This window comes from Microtus oregoni, unplaced genomic scaffold, assembly GCF_018167655.1.
Source record: "Microtus oregoni isolate MIOR12 unplaced genomic scaffold, Mior012 000023F_ref0000262, whole genome shotgun sequence".
Taxonomy (NCBI): Eukaryota; Metazoa; Chordata; class Mammalia; order Rodentia; family Cricetidae; genus Microtus; species Microtus oregoni.
Genome location: NW_024543082.1, coordinates 4,493,558 through 4,518,074, shown reverse-complemented (window position 1 = coordinate 4,518,074; position 24,517 = coordinate 4,493,558). Strand labels below are relative to the sequence as shown.

Here is a 24,517-nt window from a genome sequence, read left to right as displayed (position 1 = left end):
AAAAGAACAGTGTACTTCACACGCATGCTACTTTCTATTGCCTTTGTAACAGATTACTACACACTTACTGGGTTAAAAAGCATGACTTACTCCCTTAAGGAGGTCAGAAGTAAAAAATTATTAATAGGGAACAAAACTAAAGAATCATCAAGGGTAGTTCCTCCTGGAGGTTCCAGGAGAGAATCGATTTCTTGCAGCTTCTAAGAATGCTAGCATTCATTGGGTCATGGCTACCTCACTCCAATCTCTACCTGAGCTGTTTCCTGTTCTCTGATTTTAATCCATTAGCCTGTCTCTCATAATGACCTTTTTATTACATTAGGACACCATAGTGTGGGGAAAATGGAAATGGATACTTTTGGGAAGGATGCATTATTATGCCTACCATATTTTATTATCAGAAGATTGGAAAAATGACAAGTATTCCTTTTAAACAATTTCTGGAAGTAAGATATATATATATATATATATATATATATATATATATATATATCTTTATATATATATATATAAATGGGGGATGAAAATGTGGCAAGAGCTTGTAGAAGTAAAGAATGGTAAGCTGATGCTATAATAATTATCAGTTATGGAAAGAAAAAGTCAAGATCAGTCTGAGGACAAATGTTAATGCCAGTGAGACTGGGGAACTAAGGCCTAGAGACCATGGTAACCAGAGGAAGCCAGACCTCCAGGATCCCTAAAGGGGCCCTAAGCGGTCAATACACTAGCTGGTTCCTAGCATAAGCATATAGGAATCCTCTGTAGGGAATCATCTCCACTGTGGACACGCACCACCCCTGGTTTTCATGTGCATGCTGGAGATTTGAACCGAGGTCTTCCTGCACTCTCACCCCACAGAGCCATCTCCCCAGCCCAGCTTTCCCAAGCCTTGCTCATGCTTTCAATGTGAGTATTTCGTACTTACTTGAAGGAATTTTCATACCTTTTGGAGACTAATTTTTTATTTTACATGTGGCAAATATTTTCTGTGCCTAGATTTTTTTTTTGCTTGTTTGATTTTATCTCTCAACTAACAAAACTTTGTTGTTGCTACTGAAAATGTATTAATCTTTTCACTACTGGTTGGTAACTTTGATATCTAGTCTTAAAATTATTTTATCGTTGAGCCGGTAAAGTTACTCTTCTATACCAGCTTCTAAAAGTTCTAAATATTATCTCCATATTGAAGTCTGACAATGATTTTTGTGAAGTATGTGCGATGGTTTGAATGTGTCCCAGCTTTCCCGCACTAGGAATTTAATTCCCAGTGTAACACTGGTGAGATGGAAGTCTGATGAGGTGGTAGAGCCATGGAGACTCATGGGTCAACACCAACCCCTCAGGAGTGGGCTAAGAGAATGTGTTCTTAGTGAGAGGATCTGCCTTCCCACCTCTCTTGAGAGCGCACGCTCGCCCTCCCACTTTCTGCAACAGTATGACATAGCAAGAATGCCCTCCCCAAATGCAGGTCTCACAATCTTGAGTCTTTCAATATACCAACTTGAACTGGGGATGTAGTTTAGTGATAACACACTGATCAAGGCCAAGGCCCTGGGGGGATTTTATGTCCAGTACCACAAAAGAAGAAATTATAAACAATAGAAGTTTATATTGCTTATACTTCTGGAGACTAGGAATTCCAAGACTGAAGGGATGCACCTGATAAGAAATGTCTTGCTGTACAAGATGGTAGACAATTAAACAAGTACATGTGATATAGAAAAAAGTGGACGAGGAAGGAACCCAACTTACAAAAATCCATTCTTACAATAACTAATCCGTCAATTCATTAAGAACTTTTATGACCTAACCACTTTTTAAATGCCTTGTCTCTTTAAAAGTATGTATAGGAGAATACAAGTTTTATGGATGTCAGAGACATCAGATCTGCTGGAGCTTGAGTTACAGGCAATGTGAGCTGTCCAACATAGGTGCTGGGAACTGAACTCTGATCTTCTGCAAAAGGAGTACACAAGTCTTTTGTTTTGATTTCTTTTGATTTTCAAGACAGGGTCTCTCTGTGTAGCACTGACTGTCCTGGAACTTACTCTGTAGACTAGACTGACCTTGAACTCACAGAGATCCACCTGCTTTTCCTGAGTACTGGGATTAAAGATATATTCCATCACTGCCTGGCTGCGGTACAGAGTCATAAGCAGTGAACCATCTCTCCAGTTCCCGAAGTCTCACCTCTAAGCACTGTTACAATGACATTACCATTTTGACTTGAGCTTTGAAGAAGACAGTCAAACCACAGCAGTGTTTGCCTCCTCGGGGTATGATACACTTGAACTCACACTATACATAGCCTTCTCCAACTCACCCTGTGTTTCATATCATATGGTCATCATTCTGACTGCATACTACACAGAGGTGGTAAAAGTGTGGACAAAGCAGAGAACCCTCATCCTCATCTTTTTGCCTCCCCCACAAAGGGCAAGTTTCTGAATGGAAGTTGTAATGTACCAGTTAGATTTCCAGGTTTCTAAACAATGGAGCCTAACTCTGGTTGGTTAGAGAGAAAGACTTTATCGAAGGGACATTGAATAGTTCATAAAGTTGATGGAAAGCTGAAGAATGAGGGTTGGACATGGACAGGAACCGTGGGAAATGAAGCAGCCATAAACAGGGACCAAATCAATACACAGGAAGTATTGTGGTCATGGCACAACCACCTCTGGACCTTGGATGTCACCCTACTGCTTCTCCTGCCACCCTTGGGAAGATTCTAGACTGCCATTTGGTTGTGCTACTCCAGTGTCAAGGCCTTAATTAGTATCAGCTGACTGGAAGATCTCATGTCCAAAGTTTACAGACAAAAGAGCTGGAGAAGGGACTGTTTGGCTGCATAGGAGGCTCCTTATGTGTACACGCTCCAAATAGGAAGTGTGGTAAGCCGGCTCTGATGAAAAACGGGCATCCTAGGGAACATCAAAAATAAGCATATCTGGCTCTTGCCTACCCAAGGGAAGGAGAACTGAGCCATGTAATTACTTAAGATCTGGGAGCGTCATTGAACCTTGTCTTTGCTTGGAACACGAAGTTGTGCAGTCACTGAAGTGAAAGGCAGCTTGGGCTGCTCCTTCTGCTTGGCAGAGCACTGTTCTTACCTCCGTCTAGTTTTCTTTGCCTGTGACTGAGGGAGGGGAGGGAGAGGAATTCTGTGCTGTGGGATAGGCAGGTATTATCCATCCAGGAAGCAAGGGAAGGATCTCAGCCTCACTTCCCACCTGGTTATCAGGAGAGGGTCTACAGTGATGGGTTTAGGGCTGCCTGGTCAACCATGAAGACAGCTACCATTTAGAATCTCATTTACTTGGAGAGCTAGCTTCTCTAAAACCTTGGAGGGAAGAAAGCGAGGTGACCGGGTTGACGCCGAGGTTCACCCTAAACTACCAGTGAGCTAGTTCTTTGTTATGGTTTGAATCTGGTTTGTCCCCTCTGAAATCCTTATAGATGTTTGATTGTCACTGTAGCAGTGTTGGTAGTGGGCCTTTAAGAGCCAGTTAGGTTGTTGAGAGATTAATGACTTTCCAGATTAATTGGGTTCACTTTCAGAGAGCAAAGGGTTTCAAAGAGATCCAAGTTTTCTTTCACGGTGCTTACTTGTCCTCCCTCTTCCTTCAAGAAGATTCTCAGAACCATGAACCAAATAAACTCCTTTCTTTTATACGGATTACCCAGTTAGCAACAGAAAATGGTCTAAGACACACCAAGACTGGCTGGCATATGTCCTAACATGAAAACAATATTCTGTCAGATGCATGGGATGAGCAGAGGCAGAAAAGTCAGAAACAACAAACTATTACTGGCAAAAGCAGCAACTAAGCAGTGCCTTGTGTCGAGTCTCAAGTCCCATTACAGAGTGCTAGTGATCAGCAGATGGACACACACACACACACACACACACACACACACACACATTATCGTAGTTTAAATATCAGCTGTCCCCTATGGGCTCAGGTGCTTAAATACTTAATTCCCAGCTGTTTGGGAAAGCTGTGAGGTCTTTGGGAGGTAGAGTCTTGCATGTAGTATGAATAATAAAAACCCAGAGACAGATCATGTAACTACAATGACGTGTATAAATGGCATTAAGAAGTTGATGAACAAACCTATTGACTTTTGGTATACATGTAACTTAGTGGGAACAGAAGTATGACCCTTTACTAACCCACTTTACAGGGAAAATAAAGATTGTGATTAAGACAGCAAGTTATGGCCAATGGAGACAAACAGCCTCTGCTCTAGGTACATGAGTATGCCACTCTTCTGTTGTTATGGACACCTAGTTGGTTCAGCCAAGTTATGAAGTCAACCTGTCTTTAAAATGACATCATCAAGCAATTTTCATCATTCTTGGCTTAATCTCTTTCTTGCCCTTGAAATGGATGCTATTGAAGTGTTCAAGCTGTTTACCTGGGTTCACTACCATGCCTGGCCTAACTCCCAGAAATCCCTTCCTCTGCCTTGATCTTCTTCAGACTTTTGGCTTTGTCTTTAGAGGCTTTGGTTTGTGCCATCTATTACCTCGAGTCTCCCTTTTACAGTTCCTGACTCTACCAGCCTCTAGCCCTCTGTGAACTCATCAGGACAGATTTACTTGTCTGTCTTGGGAGAGGTAAGAGGGATGCAAATGCTTGTAGATGAAAGTTTCTGTCCCACCCCAGTCCCACAGCCATTCAGTCCCAAAGAAACTGTTTGGCCTGTTACCTCAGGATTATTATTAACTAGCTCTTACAATTTAACCCATAATTCTTGTGTATGTTTAGCCATGTGGCTTAGTACCTTTTCTCAGTAAGGCATTCTTATCTTGCTTCCTCTGTATCTGGCTAGTGACTGACTCTCTGCCTTTCCTCTTCCTAGAATTCTCTTAGACTGGTTACCCTGCCTGGACACAGGCCAATCAGTGTTTTATTAAACTACTATGAGTGACAAATTTTTACAGTGAACAAGAGCATTGTCCCACAGAATTTCCCTTTTTTTCATTTCAAAACAAGAACTCTGAATCTAATCTCCTTTGTTTAGATTTTTTTCCTGACCATTATCTATAACAACTTGTAACCAATAGTCTAAACAAAGACAGACATCCATGATACATTTTTCTTGCTGATTGGAGGAGCTGATGAACTTATGGGGACCCAAAGAAAATTTAGGATTATGGTCAATTCCTGACTGGAGTATTCTGTGAGGCTGGGTTATCTCAGCCAGCAGTCTTGAGTCTGTTTTGGATGTAGAACTCAGAGGAAACTGCAACAGAGGTGCTCTGAAATGTTGGATCATCTGGGCCATCATTCCCACTGGAGATTTTTCGGGGGATCTTCATTGATCAAACCTTATTTTTCTTAACCCAAAATGAATCCAAAGCCTCCTATTTCCTGTGAAAACAAAAGCAAAACCTCTTGTCCAAAGTAACATCTTTTGACTTAAATTGTGAAGTCAAGGCATTTTCAAAATATATAGGTTAAATTAATCCAGTAGCATTTATAATCAAATGACTTTTAGCAGCTGTTGCTCCTTCCTCAGCAGTCAAAAAATTCAAAGACAACACAATAACATACAGTATCCAGACTTTTTGTATATTTTCCATCTTTATGTGTCTTTTTTTCTTACCCTATTTGTTTTTAAAGGACTTTATCATTTTTCTTTTCTTTCCTAAGCCTATGTATATTTTTAAACTCACTGTAAACAGTTTAGAGGTTTTTTTTTATCTGAATCTGTCTTTATTGTATATCTCTATCTTTTCTGGTCACATGAGGCTTTAATCTGCTAAGCAGCATGGCTAGGATAAAGTGGTGGCTTTGGTGACTGGCTCTGAAAGTCTAGCTTCATGACATAAGTATTGGTAGGATCCATGTTTATTGTCACAACTCTGCAGAGTTTCTAGGTCCATGCTGCTGCTGCTCATAAATACCATTTAACTGTTTGGTGGCAGGGCCTCTTTTTTTTTTTTCAAGACAGGGTTTCTCTGGGTAACAGCCCTAACTTTCCCAGAACTAGCACTTGTAGACCAGGCTGGCCTCGAATTCACAGAGATCTGCCTGCCCCTGCCTCCTGAGTGTTGGGATTAATGTCATGCATCACCACTTCCCAACTGGCAGGGCCTCTTATAAGAGCTACCTTGTGGTTTTTGCTGCTAAGGCTGAGCAGGAGCCTTTTTTAAAGAAGCCATGCCTCTGCTTGCCACCAGCAAACAGAATCTGCCAGAGTAAAGATGATTACCAAGAAACAGTGCTTGATTCTGTTCTTGGCTGCCTAGAATCATTTTTTCAAAGTTTTCTCAGGCTTTATGTGGAAATTCTTGCCAAATGTTTTGGGTGCCATTTGTTTTGAAAAGAAAAAAGGGGGATATATGTAGCTATAATAAGATAAAAAGGTAGATTATTGAATCTGCTTTTTAAAAGCAACTACTAGTTTTAAATATTTTACATAGGATTGGACTTTTTATTTTGAATACAAATTTTGTGTACTGATATGAATTTGAGATTAATTTTGTTAGAACATACTGTATATACATTTCTATTCTTGTTCAAGGTATTGTACCCATACAACTCATATAACAATGTAATGAAAATTTCTAGTCCTTGAAAGTTACTATTACCAACTGTTTAGAATAATAAGGAAATGCAGGTTAGTAGCTAAGCACCTATTATAATTGAACTTGTAGTCACAGTTATGTTTTCAAGGTCAAACAGATATATTTAAACAGGTCATATCCAAACACTTCCAGAGATCTACAGAATGTGACTGTTAAGATGTTTTAATAACATCTGTTCTTTTTTTCTTTTTTTATGACGATGAGACATGTCTGCTCCTAGCAGCACCAATCTACTTCAGAGAAGATGATGGGTATCAAAGAAACTCCACATGGAGCTTGCTTTCTTTGTGACAAAAGTAAACCACTGGGCAAGAAAGTGCCCTTGCCCCAGTTGCTGAGAGTATGCTGTCCTAATGGGACAAACAGGACACAAGAGAGTGACTGTCAAACCTTGCCCAAACAAGGTGAGGCAGTCCTTCAAAAACCCTGCATCATAGAAAAGTCTGTCAGATATTCTAGAACCTATATGCCAAAGATGGATGATTCAACATTTTAGAGAACTTTGGGTGGCTGTCTGTCATTACTCACATTTTTTGGAAGTCACTTGCTCACATTTCCTGCTTACTCAATTAATATTATTTCCTTTTTGTATCTCTAAAGGAGTTGAAGACTAGATATTTATAGTTTTCCTTGTTTACTAGGCACAGAAATTAAGTTATGATAGAAAGTAAATTAGGTGCAAGACTTTTGACTCACCAAGATAGGATAGATAAGGAGTATTTTCTTTGAATTTGTCAAATGCAAATGGACTAGACATTGTTGATGTATTTATTGCCTGTATATATTATATATAGTTATTGTATTATTGTATATATTTTTCTTTTATCAGTTATAGCCTTCTTTATTTTAGAGCAAAAAGGGAAATATAAGGATATCTTATTTACGTTTTAATAAATAAAGCTTGCCTGATGATCAGAGGGTGGAACTAAGCCTCTAGAAGCCAGGCAGTGGTGTCACACACCTTTCTTTAATTCCAGTATTTGGGAGACAGAGGCGGAAGGATCTCTGTGTGTTAAAGGCCACTGTGGGCTACACAGCATCAATGCAGAAAGAAATCCAGGTGGTGGTGATTCACAGCTTTAATCTCAACACTAGGGAGTCACACAACTTTAATATCAGCACCAAAGGAGAATATAAGACAGGAGGAAACAGAGGCTTAGGGCTCAGTCTGCAGTTGCCCAGTCTTGGTAGAGGTAAGACTTCTCTAGTGGATTCTGATCTTCAGCTTGAACCCCAGTGTTTATCTTTGGTTTTTATTATTTGTGCTACAAGTGCTTGATGAACTCATTTTTCATTAGCATGGCTCTTTCTCTGTAGAAAGTTACTTTTACCTTCCAAACTTCTGATGGATTTCATATCCCAAAGGAGGACACAGTGGAGAGGCGCAGCATCCAGACGTGGCAGAGAGGCACCGCAATCAGGAAGAGGCTTTGGGGGACCAGCGCGGCAGCAGACGCAAGCAGTGGGGACCTGCACGGAGGCAGACGCAAGCGGCAGGGACGGGCGTGCAATAACGAGAGCAGATCGCCCTACTACAATTAAATCAAAGAGGTAGGCCTTTTGTTTGCGAGGTCACTGGCAAACGGGGAGCCTGGTCCTGTCCTGAAGACCCTTCGGAGGGGTGAAAGGGTTCTTGGCCTGTGGCAGGAACCAGGAAACAGAGTGAGGGCATTTTGTAAGCGGAGCCCTTGGCCAGCAGGGAAACCTGATCCGGTTTTTAAAAGACCCATTAGATAGGATCAATAGGAGGAGATGGGCAGGCGCCAAGGCAAGAATTCACCCAATAAGCTGAAAAACAACATGAAAACACCAGAACCCAATGATCTTACAACAGAAGTATTTGAACAACCTAACACAGAAGAAGTGGAAAAAATTGACTTTATGAAAGCAATAGAGTCCCTTAAACAACATGTGAAAAATGCCCTTATAGAAATGGATGAGAAGTATAACAAAAAGTTTGAAGAAATGAGTAAATACGTACATGATACCCTGGAAAACCAAGAAAAACCGGTAATGGAAACAGTTCAAGAATTGAAAACTGAAATGAAGGCAAGGAAGAAAATACAAACTGAGGACCAGCTGGATATGGAAAATCTAGGTCAACGAGCAGAGTCTACAGAAACAAGCATAATCAATAGAATACAAGAGATAGAAGAAAGAATCTCAGATTCTGAGGACACCATAGAGAAAATAAACAAGATCGACAAACCCCTATCCAAACTAATTAAACGACAGAGAGAGAACACGCAAATAAATAAGATCAGAAATGAAAAGGGGGACATAACCTCAGACACAGAGGAAATTCAGAGAATCATTGGATCTTAATACAAAAGCCTGTATGCCACAAAACTGGAAAATACAAAAGAAATGGACATTTTTTTAAAATAAGTACCATGTGCCAAAGCTAAACCAAGACCAGGTGAATGATCTAAATAGACCTGTTACTTGCGAAGAATTAGAAACGGTTATCAAAAATCTTCCCTCGAAAAAAAGCCCAGGACCAGATGGTTTCAATGCAGAATTCTACCAAAACTTCCAAGAAGAACTAATACTTATACTCCTTAATGTATTTCACAATATAGAAACAGAAGGGTCATTGCCAAATTCCTTTTATGAAGCTACAGTTACCCTGATACCAAAACCACATAAAGACCCAACCAAGAAAGAGAATTACAGGCCTATCTCACTCATGAATATCGACGCAAAAATTCTCAATAAAATACTGGCAAACCGAATCCAAGAACACATTAGAAAAATTATCCATTATAATCAAGTAGGCTTCATCCCAGAGATGCAGGGCTGGTTCAACATACACAAATCTATCAATGTAATCCACCATATAAATAAACTGAAAGAAAAAAACCATATGATCATTTCATTAGATACTGAAAAAGCATTTGACAAAATTCAACACCCCTTTATGATAAAGGTCTTGGAGAGAATAGGGATACAAGGGTCCTACCTAAATATAATAAAAGCTATTTACTGCAAGCCGACAGCTAACATTAAATTAAACGGAGAAAAACTCAAAGCCATCCCACTAAAATCAGGAACACAACAAGGATGTCCACTTTCTCCATACCTCTTCAATATAGTGCTTGAAGTTCTAGCAATAGCAATAAGACAACATGAGGAGATCAAGGGGATTCGTATTGGAAAGGGAGAAGTTAAGCTTTCGTTATTTGCAGATGATATGATAGAATACATAAGCGACCCTAAAAATTCTGCCAAAGAACTCCTACAACTGATAAACACCTTTAGTAATGTGGCAGGATACAAGATCAACTCCAAAAAAATCAGTTGCCTTTCTATACACTAAGGATAAGGAAGCAGAGAGGGAAATCAGAGAAGCATCACCTTTCACGATAGCCACAAATAGCATAAAATATCTTGGGGTAACTCTAACCAAGGAAGTGAAAGATCTATTTGACAAGAACTATAAGTCTTTGAAGAAAGAAATTGAAGAGGACACCAGAAAATGGAAGGACCTCCCTTGCTCTTGGATTGGGAGGATCAACATAGTAAAAATGGCAATTCTACCAAAAGGAATCTATAGATTCAATGCAATCCCCATCAAAATCCCATCAAAATTCTTCACAGATCTGGAGAAGACAATAATCAACTTTATATGGAAAAACAAAAAACCCAGGATAGCCAAAACAATCTTATACAATAAAGGATTGTCTGGAGGCATTACCATCCCTGACTTCAAACTCTATTATAGAGCTACAGTATTGAAAACAGCTTGGTAGTGGCATAAAAACAGAGAAGTCGACCAATGGAATCGAATAGAAGACCCTTACTTTAACCCACAAACTTATGAACACCTCATTTTCGATAAAGGAGCTAAAAGTATACAATGGAAAAAAAGAGAGCATCTTCAACGAATTGTGCTGGCAAAACTGGATGTCAATCTGTAGAAGAATGAAAATAGATCCATATCTATCACCATGCACAAAACTCAAGTCCAAATGGATTAAAGACCTCAATATCAGTCCGAACACACTGAACATGATAGAAGAGAAAGTGGGAAGTACTCTACAACACATGGGCACAGGAGACCACTTCCTACGTATAACCCCAGCAGCACAGACACTAAGGGCATCATTGAATAAATGGGACCTCCTGAGACTGAGAATCTTCTGTAAAGCAAAGGACACTGTCACTAAGACAAAAAGGCAACCCACTTACTGGGAGAAGATCTTCACCAACCCCGCAACTGACAAAGGTCTGATCTCCAAAATATATAAAGAACTCAAGAAATTAGACCGTAAAAGGCTAATCAACCCAATTATAAAATGGGGCACTGAGCTGAACAGAGAATTCTCAACAGTAGAACTTCAAATGGCCAAAAGACACTTAAGGTCATGCTCAACTTCCTTAGTGATCAGGGAAATGCAAATCAAGACAACTTTAAGATACCATCTTACACCTGTCAGAATGGCTAAAATAAAAAACACCCATGATAGCCTTTGCTGGAGAGGTTGTGGAGAAAGGGGTACACCCACCCATTGCTGGTGGGAATGCAAACTTGTGCAACCACTCTGGAAAGCAGTGTGGCGGTTTCTCAGGAAATTCGGGATCAACCTACCCCTGGATCCAGCAATACCACTCTTGGGAATATACCCAAGAGAGGCCCTATCATACAACAAAAGTATATGCTCAACTATGTTCATAGCAGCATTGTTTGTTATAGCCAGAACCTGGAAACAACCTAGATGCCCTTCAACGGAAGAATAGATGAAGAAAGTATGGAATATATACATATTAGAGTATTACTCAGCAGTAAAAAACAAGGACTTCTTGAATTTTGCATACAAATGGATGGAAATAGAAAACACTATCCTGAGTGAGGTAAGCCAGACCCAAAAAGAAGAACATGGGATGTACTCACTCATATTTGGTTTCTAGCCATCAATAAAGGACAGTGAGCTTATAATTCATGTTCCTAGAGAAGCTAAATAAGAAGGTGAATCCAAAGACAAACACATAGGCATCCTCCTGAATATTAACCTTCATCAGGCGATGAAAGGAGAACAAAGACAGAGACCCACATTGGAGCACCGGACAGAAATCTCAAGGTCCAAATCAGGAGCAGAAGGAGAGGGAGCACGAGCAAGGAACTCAGGACCACGAGGGGAGCACCCACACACTGTGAGAATGGGGATGTTCTATTGGGAACTCACCAAGGACAGCTGGCCTGGGTCTGAAAAAGCATGGGATAAATCCGGACTAGCTGAACATAGCAGACAATGAGGACTACTGAGAACTCAAGAACAATGCCAGTGGGTTTTTGATCCTACTGCACGTACTGGCTTTGTGGGAGCCTAGGCAGTTTGGATGCTCACCTTACTAGACCTGGATAGAGGTGGGTGGTCCTTGGGCTTACCACAGGTCAGGGAACCCTGATTGCTCTTCTAGCGGATGAGGGAGGGGGACTTGATCGGGGGAGGGGGAGGGAAATGGGAGGCAGTGGCGGGGAGGAGGCAGAAATCCTTAATAAATAAATAAATTAAAAAAAACATATCCCAAGGGATTATAGCTTTTAAAAAAATACCTTCTTTAATGATCAGTTCAACAGAGGTTCTGGAGACTATAGAGTAACTGCTTATATTAGCAGCTCCTATTTCGCCTTCTCCCTACTCTGGTGACTCCCTATTTCTGAAATTCTTCATCTTCCAGTGCCCCAGAAAATAGAAGTCTCTCATTTTGAGCTTTCTAGACAGCTTTGAAAAGATATGTATTTAGCCTTTTTCTCTGTATAGTAACGTGTTTGTTCTGTGGTTAATATTCAGACAGAAGCAAATGAATGTGAATTTGCTTTTGTAAATATCTATTAAAACAGGAAACTTTTTGTGATAAAGGTTAAATGTGATTGAAGTCAAGAAGTGAACACTACTGATTGTAAAGGTAGACACATACATTCAGGTATGTTCTAATCCTTCAACGAGTAAGGACTACTCATTGTGAAGGAAGACTCCTAACTTCAGAATGTTCTAATCCTTCAGCAAGGAAGGGAGGAGTGCTTTGAGACAGGAAGTGAAAACCTTTTCTTAGTAGAGGAGTTGTAGCATCACTACTCCTAGGAACTATTTTTTATATAATTGCAGAGATGCCTTAGTTAGGGTTACTATTGCCATGATGAAAAAACATGACCAAAACCAACTTGGGGAATAAAGGGTTTATTTCACTCACAGTTCCATAGAACAGTTCATTATCAAAAGCAGTGAGGGCAGAAACTCAAGCAGAACAGGAACGTAGAGGCAGAAGTCATGAAGAAATGCTGCTTACTGGCTTGCTTAGCCTGCTTTCTTTTAGAACCCAGAACTACCTACCCAGAGGTTCACCACCCACAATGGGCTGAGCCTCCCCCATCAATCACTAATTAAAATTCTCTACATGTTTGCCTACAGTAGGATCGTATGGACATTTTCTTGTGGTAGGGAGAGCAGGGCCCTTTATTTGTCCTGGCCACCAGGTTAGGTTACACCTGAAATAACCACACAGAAACTGTATTCATTTAAACACTGCCTGGCCCATTATCTCTGGCCTCTTATTGGTTAACTCTCACATCTTGATTTAACCCATTTCTGTTAATCTGTGTATCACCAGGAGGTCTTGGCTTACTGGGAAAGATTTAGCACATCTGATTCTGGCAGCTCCATGACGGTTCTCTCTCTGACTCTTTTTCTTCCTCCCAGAATTCGGTTCTGTCTCCCCACCTACCTAAATTCTCCCCTATCACCAGGCCCAAAGCAGTTTCTTTATTAACCAACAAAAGCAACACAAATACAGAAGGACCTCCTACACCATTTTCTCAATTGCAACTCCCTCTTCTCCGACAACTCTAGCTTGTGTCAAGATAACCCAAAACTAGCCAGCACAAAAGGTAATTTCGATTACTCTTCTTTGGGAATTTTAATGTCAAAGATCTTTCTTTGGAGTAGAATTTGAATAATTCTTCCCATCTTTCATAGCCTATAACTTTTTCAAATATTCATTTGAAAAAAGAATATTTCCACAGATCTACAATTGGTTCCCTCGGAGTGGAGAGGTTTCTACGTAAACTCAGTACCTGTGTGCCAGAGTAGAGGCTTTCACGGACCCAGGGACTGTGCGTGAGCTCAGTTACTCTTTATATCAACCTAGGAATGAGGAGCTATTCTTACGTTAATTTACTAGGTGGTGAAACTGAGGTACAAGATACCAGCTATAGTAAATAGCAGCTTTCATAGAAGGAATAGAACCTGTGTCCTATTCCTATAGACATCTGAGTTCTGAAGATTGTCCAATTTGAAAATAGTTCCACTTGGCCGACTGACCAGATAAATCCTATTTCAGTGTATCACAAGCACTTGCCTTTAGTGAACATGCAAGATTCTTTCTAGAGACTGTATGATTATTATTAGTTTTTTTTTTCTGAGACAGGGTCTCACATGTAGCCCTGGCTGGACTGGAACTCACTATGTAGATCAGACTGCCCTCAAACTCATAAGAGATCTTTCTGCCTCTGCTTCCTGAGTGCTGGGATTAAAGGTGTGCGCCATCATGCTGACAGTGTGATTATTTGATAATGTTTGGCGAAGCTGATCTGAGGCTTTCTTTTGCTAACAGAGCCCTGGAGCAAGGCTGTAGAGAAGCTTTAGAGCAGTGTCTCTCAACTGTGGGTTGTGATCCCTTCAGGGTGGAATGACCCATTGCACAGGGGTTGCCCATCCGATATCCTGCACATCAGATATTTACAGTGTGATTCATAACAGTAGCGAAATTGCAGTAATGAAGTAGCAACAAAAATAATTTTGTGGCTGGTGGTTACCACAGCATGAGGAAAGGGTCTCAGTATTAGGAAGGTTGAGAATCGCTGCCTTACAGCAACATAACTCCTAACTGGCGATCAAGATGCCTGCCTAACAGACATCAGTTAATGTGAAGGGTCAAGATGACTTAATTTGTAGTTCCCTCCTTTACTTATGGTCAATGAAAGAGAAATTTGGTCAGCAGAGCCAAATGGTGTCTTGTGAAAGTTTATCAGAGGTCACTAACAGAAACTCACAGGGCTGTGACCTCCAACGTGAAGACTATTCTGCAGCGTGAAAGAACTTAGAAGGCAGGTAAGACACACTCTTAAAATCTAAAACAAGCAGCAGTGGTAAGTCCTAAAACTATATAAAAATCCTTCCTAAGGTAGTCACTAAACTGATCCTTGGGAGAGACTTTGAACTAAAGTGTAAATCAGGTCACTTGTAAAGACAAGAGGTATCTTAATTAATTTTCATCCTAGGTCAAGCACAACTTTATAAGTCAATTCGTGTGTTTGCTTGTGTGTACATGTTTACATGTTTGTGTGTTGGCCAGATATTGACATATGTTGTCTACTTCAGTTGCTCTCCGTTCTGTTTTGGTTTTTGTTTTCTAAGAGAGTCTCTCATTGAACCTGGAGCTCACTGATTGGCCAGGCCGGCTAACCATCCAGCTTCCTGGGATCTGCCTGTCTCTGCGTGCGACACCTGCCCTTTGCTGAGCCTGACTTTGAAACCGATGCTAAAGATCTGAACGTAGTCCTTGTGTTTGGGCTGCAAGCTCTTTACCGGCTGAGGCATCTCCCCAGCTCTAGAAGCCGATTCTTCATAATTATGTAGCACAGTGTTTGGCTGTAATTACAAGATGAACCCACAGACTCTGCAATTAGCACCGAGAGAAGACTACAAAGACAGGACAAACACCATGCACTGTGGTACCCTTTATTAAAAATCGTGAGCTAACTGCAGTTGTAGCGTTCTCGTTCATCATTTCGATGGCATAATAAACTGAGAGCACATTGATACAGTCTCAGGAAGGCATTAACCTATAAACACACGTATAACCACCCATGCACACATACACACAACAGACACACAAAGATTATAAAATAAACACAAAGTGATGAAGAACACTTTGAATGCTCTAAACCAAATTAAAACCCCTTTATTATTATGATAAACTGTGGCACTACTGTGGCTATAATGAAAGATATTGTAACTGCTTAAGAAGCCAAAAAGGAAAAATACTGGCAATTTGAAGCTAGCAGCGAAAAGCAGGCAAAGGAGAATGGAAGTAAGAAGACTAAGAAATATCAAGTTTCTAATGTTGGTACTGTGTAGGATTGCACAGACATAATTCAAAATTGATTTTTAAGGAACTATTTTAAAAGTCCTTTGAAATATTAACTTGCTGTGCTTTCCAAACAGTGGAAAAGAAAAAAAAAATATTTGGAATGTTACACACACACACAGAGGCAACATACTAGGATATCAGTTTATGGTCTTTGTTTATGACCTCCAAAAAGTTTCATAAGAAAAAAAATTAAGTGCCAACGAAGTGAAAGAAAGTTAAAAATTCCTAAAGATGCAAGTCTGAGTGCAGGGATGAGGTCTAAGTACAGCTCAGGGGTGGGGCAAGGCAGGACTGATGCGCATTCAAGAAGGGAGCAATGGGGGGCCCCAGAAGGCAGGCCGAGCTCTTGGAGGAGCACAGAGAATGAGGGTGTATTCAGCTCAGACTGGAAGGAGCTCCAAAGTGCATCGAGTTCTACAGTTGCTCACCAGTTGAAATCAGTTTCAGAGTGCCCAATAAATAATCAAAACCAGCATTTCGGCAAACTGGGCTTTCTACATCCAGATGCAGAAATAGTCACTGCACAAGCAGGCTGATTGTTCGTTAATGGCACAAATATGAATCCTGGCGTAAGGGGGAAAAAAGCACATTGGCAAGGATCTTTTCTTTCTTTCCTTCATGGATTCTCAGGCAAATATCTGAAGCTGCCCAAGGCTTGCAAAGGGGGGTGAGATTAGTTTCCTATGGATTTTTAGAGGAAAGGAGATTTTATTTCCCCAAGGAAGCCAGAGTCCCCCATGAACAGGGGACCTGTTTTCAGGATGGAAGAAATATAATTAATGTCCTGATTGCTGCAGTTCGTGCCAGCTTCAGAGCCAGGAAAACTGGCAGGTAGAATGCAGAGAGAAATGGGAGGTTTGAAAGTGGGGAGTTGGAAGGCTGCCTGCCTCCCGAGTCAGGGTGGCTCAACCGCTTTCAGAATGAGACACTGCACTGTGGGAGGAGGCTGGTTCTCCGGACCAGGGTGGGGGTGGATAGGTGGAGGTCGGGGGTGGGGTGGGAGGGATAAAGAGGCATTCTACCGCCAGGGAATCTGGGCTGAGCTGCAGCAGGAGGCTCAGGGCCCTGGTGGTGGCTTTACTTTACAGGAGTGTATTCAGTTGGGAAATTATGACTTTTCCCAGGTAAATATTCCTTTTAGTTATTTTCTCTCTAAAATCGAATTGGTTAGACAAGTTGCTGGTGACTCCCCACCCAACCCCCGGAATCTAGCTGCACTGGCGTCTTCGGGTGCTATCTAATTCAAATTAATGCCCGTCAATAACGCTGCTGGGTACCAACTGCTGTTGCTGAGGAGTCAACCCCCAAATGACCTAACTAATCTACCACACGAGGTGCTTTTTCTATCTCGAGTTTTCTGAGCTTTAAAGAACTAGTCCTTTTAAAATGACTTAGAAACTGCGTCTGTTTGGCTCTGCTTCACTCTTCTTCCTCCTCTTCCCCTCCCCCTTCCCCTTCCCCTTCCTCCATGGTTTCCACAATGAGCTCCGCGGTGCAGGTGGCTTCTCCGAGGCTGTTGACAGCCTTGCAGGTGTACTTGGCATCGTCATCCCCGCAGACATCGCTAATAGTTAGAGAGCAGTTCCCTTCTTCGTCGTAGTCTATCTGGAAGTGGCGGGACTCCCTGATTGACTGATCATCCTTGAACCAGACAACCTCGGGGTCTGGGTATCCTGCGGCACAGGGAGAAAACACAAGTTGCAGAACCTGTCAGCAGAAATCCTTATCGACATCAAGTGGCTCTCAAGCTACCTCTGTTGATTAAAACATAAGTTGGCTCATAGGGTACATCTCCATATTGACGCTAGAGTATGGACATATGCTGTAAAGACTCATTTCTTAAACCTCAAATAGAGTAGTCTAAGTTTGTTTTTGTTTGAGACAGGCTCTTGGTTGTTTGAGACCTGGGTTTGAAGCTCTGGTTAGTTTCCAACTTTCAAACCCCCTGCCTCAGCCTTTTGGGTGATGAGATTACAGGTGTGTACCCTGAATCTCAGTGACCCTGACAATGCTCCAGGTGTGCACCCTGAATGTCAGTGACACTGACAATGCTCCAGGTGTGCACCCTGAATGTCAGTGACCCTGACAGTGCTCCAGGTGTGCACCCTGAATCTCAGGGACCCCGATAGTGCTCCAGGTGTGCACCCTGAATGTCAGTGACCCTGACAGTGCTCCAGGTGTGCACCCTGAATGTCAGTGACTCTGACAATGCTCCAGGTGTGCACCCTGAATGTCAGTGACCCTGACAGTGCTCCAGGTGTGCACCCGAATGTCAGTGACCCTGACAATGCTCCAGGTGTGCACCCTGAATGTCAGTGACCCTGACAGTGCTCCAGGTGTGCACCCTGAATGTCAGTGACCCCGATAGTGCTCCAGGTGTGCACCCTGAATGTCAGTGACCCTGACAGTGCTCCAGGTGTGCACCCTGAATGTCAGTGACCCTGACAATGCTCCAGGAGGTGTGCACCCTGAATGTCAGTGACTCTGACAATGCCTCACTGTCAGATGGAGGAGTGTAGTCCAGAAATGTCTAAATTCTAACTGTATAACTAAGGCTAGACATATTGGTGAAAGTAAAATGTCTAAAAATTAAATGTATAAAAGTTTAACTTAAATTTGAATTAAAAGTTATAAAAAACAGGTACAAGGAATCCTTTTTAGTGGCACACAAATTCTAAAATTGGGTTGTGACAGTTATTACAAGATGTGAATTTGTGAGAAACTTTAGCTGTAAATCTAGAATGGATGAATTTATTGTATGCAGATATTAACTCCATACAGCAAGTAATGGCTATACAAAGCACCAGACAGGGGAGCTGGTAATACTGCTAAGAAAAAGAAAACCTATCTTTTTTTTTCCCCCGAGACAAGGTTTCTCTGTGTAACAGCCCTAGCTGCCCTAGAAATCACTCTGTAGACCAGGCTGGCCTCGAACTCACAGAGATCTGCCTGCCGCTGCCTCCCGAGTGAGTGCTGGGATTAAAGGCGTGCACCACCACCGCCCAGCTTAGTCTGACCCCAAACAGGTAATCTGTTTGTGTGTCTCTAGGGATGGGTCCCAGTGGCTGGCCTCATGCCATGCACTAGTTATGTCTCTATATGGAATAAAAACACGTAAATATATGTGTACTATATATTTTAAAATTCTGTGTGTACACATCCATCACCAACTTTGCCTATGTGTATTTTTAAATACATAATGTACTACAACAACTTGTTCCTAAATTTTGTAGAGGTATTTTTAGATGAAAAAAAAAACCACAACCCTGTAGCCGCTGGCAGTATAAAAATTATACACAAAGCTCGAGAATTCTAGCATTCCTTCCCAGGGTAATTTTGCTTTTATCAGAACAGCGCCCATATGCTTGGGTTTTGCATCAGGGCTGTAATCGGAAGTTATGCAAATACCAAGGAGATCATTTCAAAGAGAAAAAGCACAACAGATGAGAGCCACACGGCCATGACACTGTTTCAACATTTCAAAGGATAAAACCCCCCGGAGGTCCAGTGACAACAGTAAGGATCTGAGTGAGAGGCCTCTCTTCAGAGCTGTCAGCAGAGTCCCCAATGTCAGGACCTGCTCCCCACCGCAGGAGACACATCTGTTAGACCGGGGGCCTGCTGCTTTGAGAGAAAAGGTCCTACCGAGTAACTGGCTTCAAGACCTGGCGTGGTGTGGAACTTTTCACCAACGCCCGCCCCCCCCCCCCCCCCGCCCCAACAATGTATACAGGTCTAACGTCCCCTTGTTTGGGGGATTGACTCCTCTGACACTTTGCCACGCTCACCCCCATCCTGTGCACGACAGCCCCTCTTTCATGCTCCTTCACTTGAAGCAGCTCTCTTAGAGTTCCTACAGTGCTCCCAATTGTTCTCCTCCCCCAAGGCCTGGTCACGGCAGGTCAACAAAGCCCGTCTCCTAAAAATGATCATTTCAGTCAGTGTATGCGTGGGTGCGCGTGCGTGCGTGTGCGCGTGCGTGCGTGTGCGCAATAGAGGGGACTGGACCCAGGACCTCACACCTGTCAGGCAGCTGCTCTCTCTCCCGCTGGGTTACACCCTCAGCTCTAGAGTAATTTCATATCAGATCCTTCATGAATTGACTGCTCTCTGTTTTCTTTGCTATAAAAACATCCACTTTTAAAAAAGAAGACGGAGAAAGAAAGGTTGTTTCTTCCTTCCTAATACACGGCTACTTTACCCAAATGGAACTGAGCGCCCCAGTGCTGGAGAACCCCACTAAAGTACAAGATGCAGCTGGCTGTAGCTGCCGTGCTGGGCTATGTGACCTTGGGGAGGCTGCTTGGTAAGTTTTTCTGCTTTACTTGGTGAAACCAGGATGAGAGATAACCCTGTACTTCGTGGGCACATGTTAGCACAGCCCTGAAGCCACGCGGCCTGTCTTATCCTGCCACCTACCTTTTCAAAATGTTGTAATCTTTTGAGACAGAACGGCTTTTGTCTTCAACTTTGCTAATTCCTTGGGACCTGTGCTACGATTCCTGAGGCCTTTGTCACTCACTACTATGTGGTTGTCTGATTGACTCCCAGGAACAGAGACACCACACAAGGAAGAGAAGACAAATGGAGGTTGGCTCTGGATGTGGAGGGCCCAAGTTTCCTTACTGTAAACTGCTGTGCATGCCCTTGCCCTGACCAACCTACCGTTTCATTTCTATCTTTATTCTAAAACCTCTTTAAAGAGTTAACAGGCCTTTACTTTCATAACAGGGCCTCGCAGAACCCCTAGGACCACCCAGATATCAGATATTATTTACCAAATGAGGGGCCTGCTCTCAGCAGCGGTTCGCTCACCACCCAAGGTCACACAGCCTGTAGACAAGCAGTTAAGCTGGCTGACTCCGGTGCTGGACTTCTGTGCCAACGGTCCTTGCAGAGCCTCTCAGTGCCTGCAAAGTCCCTGTTCCACGTGTCCCACAGCTAAGGAGGTCCAAGGTGGTTCACATGGCCTAGTGGCTGATATGACGAAATTTCAACTAGGGCTGTGGGAAAGTCACTGAATAGCAGTCAGGAGAGCAGAAGTTGGCCCTTTTGGACCAAAAGGACCCAGTGTCCCTCTGGGGTTTGACCGTTCCTATCACTGAAGGCAGTAGAGGCCTAACATCTTGCCCAAGCTCTCAGGTACAGCCATCACTATGTATCGTAAGGAAAGGCTTGGCCACAGCTTACCTTCAATCTTGCAGTCAAATCTAGCAGCACTTCCCTCTACGACTTCCAGGTCACGGATGGTCTTAGAGAAATAGGGCTTCACATGGGGCTTTTCCTCAGCAACAGCTTCAAGGAAAGCCTGGGAGACATCTTCTAGAATATCAAGAGGAGACCACGTCATGTCTTCATTCCTTGTGCCCTCCCTGAGTTTAAATGCCTTCTTTCTTTTCTCTTCTTTTCTTTTTTCTTTTCCTTTCCTTCTCTTCTCTTTTCTCTTCTCTTCTCTTCTCTTCTCTTCTCTTCTCTCTCTCTCTCTCCTCTATTCTCTCTTTTTCCTCTCCTTTCCTCCTCTTCTCTCTCTGTCTCTCTGTCTCTGTCTCTGCCTCTTTCTTTTTAAACTTGCTATAATTTAGAAAATAGTGCAGCTTAGGGAAGTGAATCATAGCACGACTTTCTCCTGGGGATGAACTGGCCTGCTGCCAAATGGTTTTTGGCAGCAGAGAGTACTGTGCCCAAAACAGGGAACTGCTCAGCCTCCCCCTTCCCTGATGCTGACACATTGAAAAAGAAAGTCATCTTTAAAAAGGATTTTTGGCTGAACTTCACGGTCTTCAGGATTCGGTTGAGGGTGTGAGAAGGACGGAATCTACCCCTTTCTGATCTTGGTACCCTAGTTCTTCCTGTTGTTGTAGGTCCCTCACCAGCTTCTGAGAATACTGCAGAGCCCCGATAACTCATCAGAGTTCTGTGACCCAAACCTATACGGCTCTCAAGAAGCACAGCTGCAGGCTAGGATGTGGGACAGGTCCAGGGAACAACCAAGCCTCGGAGGAGCTCCCGTGTCCTCTCCTGTCCCCCTGGGCTATTTCTGTCTCATCTGGAGGAGCACAGAGGAGTGCAGCCTGTCTCTAGCTGTAAGGATGCTCCGTAGCAGCCAGCTACCCCACCCTGCGCATGAAACCTTCTCGACTTAGTTTCCCACCTGTGGGTAACAGAAGCTTCCCCACTGTGAGCATGAGGGCTGTCTGGCTCAAGAAGGAAAGGACCATCCCTGTGTGCACTCAGAGCACCGAGAGGTCAAGACCCTCACTGTGGAGAGGACTACGGCAGCTTCTTGCATGTGGCAGCAAGGAGTTAGCTCTATCGGTTCCGGGAAGGGCCTACTGACCAGTCTATGTTTCAGCTGCATAGACTCTGTCACGGAATCTGGCCTGTATGAGTTAATTTTTCTTTAAAACAAAAACATAAGGCAGCAGGAATTGGAAGGATATTTTTAAAATATTATATAACCATATGTGATTTTTTATTTTATTTGTTCTTGTCTATCAGTATACAAAAAAATCTCATTTTTATAATAAGAAAAATAGAAAGCTCTTATTAAAGTCTTTCTGAAGTCTTCCAGAAAATTAGGCAAAAGTTCTAGTTCTATCAAACAAATAATAGCTTTTCCTCTGAAAATAGTTAACAATTAAAGAATAATTGCTAGAGATAGTAGTTGTCAGGGAAACCCCCAAAGTCCTTCTGAACTTACTGCTCTAGAGCATATTTAAGCCCAAACTAAATCCGAGATTGTTAAAACGCTCCTCTCCCAGCAACCTTCCCCATCACGAGCGCCTGGGAAGACGCTGCCCCCTTACCTTCAGACTCTAGCTTCTCTGCATTGATGGGGCTGGTGGGTGACCCTGTGGAGGACTTCCTGCCGCTGAGCCCTGATATCATTGCCATAGAGGACAGTCTCCCAATGGCTCTCACAGCATTGCCCGTTTTCTGAAAAATAGACACGGAGCTTGGACTCAGGCGGCGGTCCTGGTTCCAGTGAGCAAGTTCTGATCAGAGGTGGAGAGCCCAGGATGGGAGACGTAGCTGCTAGACGCAGGGCCTTTGGACTGAGCCCAGCCTCGCTCTGCTCACACTGTCAGCGTGTCCGAAGATGTTCGGAGAATGGAATGGGCCCTGGAACTGATGTGTGCGTTAATGTGACTAAACAAGGTCAACATGAGACAAAAACTCTTTCATACTGTGCTTCAACTCCCATAAAAGGGATAGTTTATATAAAGCCACTGCAGCCCGAGACAGCTCCAAAGACTTATTGCTGACTGGGCCCAGCGGGGCTGTGCTCATAAAACAATGCCTGCAGCAGGGTTTCAACTGGTCAAGGAGCTAGTTACTCCAGACCCATGGGTCCAGAAAAGCGAAGCGGCATTCTATTGACCTTGGGCAAGCCATCTGATCTCTCCGGGCTTCAGTTTCCTTCTGTGTAGAAAGAAGGGGCTGGGCGAGGTGGTCTCCAAGGCCTCATTTGTTCTGTTTATGACTGAGATACTTCAGAGATTTGAGGAAACACCCCTGGTGGCCCCAGCACAAGACTATGGTTGCACAGTGGACTCGCTTGTGTCCACTCGCGTGTCTGAGACAAACACTCCAATGGCCACTTGGGAGAGGGAGGAATTTCTGCTGCGTAGGGTTAGGACTAGTCCCATAGTTTCCACACATTGTGACAATTCTATCCAGCCTAGGATTTCTATCAAGAGGTGCTGGGGGACAGCGGCACCTCTGACTCACATCTTCCAGGACAGTTTCTCAGCCTTTCCCCAAGGTCAGCGGGGTTAGCTAAGATAGCCCAAAGCATCTTCCTTCAGCAACCAGAGACTTAAACTCACAGAGCTGACCTCACCTCAGACTGGCTCCTTGTAGGAGTGAAAAGGAAACCAGTTTCCTCCTCATAGGTGCTTGCCTTGCCCTCACTCAGGGGACATCATACTGTGCTAGCAAAACCACTTTCTTCCAGAATTAATTTCACACATTCGTGGATTTCATTGGCCTCACAGTTTTGACTATTTGGAAAGACAGTGTTTTCAGTAAAAAGGTTGATTATTTCAAAAGTGGAGAATGCCAGGCTATTGAGGGCTCGTGCAAAAGTGTGTGTGTGTGCCTGCACGCGCATGCATGTGTTGCGTATGTGTCTTAAGCAGAGACCTCTGTTGCAATCCTAACTGCTACTCTGCCCTCCTTGTTGCAACCTATTTCTGTGCACTTTGGACAAACATTCAAACTGACTGACATCTGGCCATCGATCGCTTCCTCCACATAGCACTGCGGAGTGTGGGCATGCCCCTAGCTTCATGCTACCACAGTGGAGTGTGCGGGTGGGTACGTGGGGGAACCTGAACATAACCCAGGGAGTCCCAAGTAGGGGGAAGAGAGACGGTGGTAACCCTTCAGAGTAAGACCATGTGCCAGCCTTCAGGCTCTCCTGGTGGTCTGGCTGGCTGGTTGCTTGCTTTGCCAGTTGTAGTGTAGAAAGAGCCACCTTTGCCCATGGGAACCTACCTTGTCTTGGGAACTGATGAGGTGGCATCCATCCCAGTGGAGTCAAGATCTCAGCAGCCCACTCCCTAATCGCCTGATCCTCCCTCCTCAGCTGACTAGCCCCTTTCCAACACACACTGGTTTGTCCTGGCCTTGGAGTCTAAGCCAGAGGACCCCTTCCCAACAAGGTCAGTTCTCTGGCTGCTCATTACTCTCTGACCTTGTCCAAGTTAGTTCTCCCTTCTCTGAGCCTTGGAGTCTGGATCCTAAATAAAAGCCAGAAGATTT

General features: G+C 43.1%; 1 protein-coding gene across 2 annotated transcripts in view; it reads right to left on the bottom strand.

Annotated features, from left to right (window-relative positions):
• Positions 1–15,325: 15,325 nt before the first annotated feature.
• Positions 15,326–24,517, bottom strand: part of Mylk (myosin light chain kinase) — a 253,252-nt gene continuing 244,060 nt past the window's right edge. For both annotated transcript variants that reach the window (XM_041673002.1, XM_041673003.1), the window contains 3 exons: positions 22,558–22,687; positions 20,942–21,073; positions 15,326–17,424 (listed from right to left, as the gene is read on the bottom strand). In XM_041673002.1, coding sequence (XP_041528936.1) covers positions 17,171–17,424; positions 20,942–21,073; positions 22,558–22,687 — 516 coding nt within the window. In that variant the 3' untranslated portion in view covers positions 15,326–17,170. The remainder of the gene's footprint in view (positions 17,425–20,941; positions 21,074–22,557; positions 22,688–24,517) is intronic.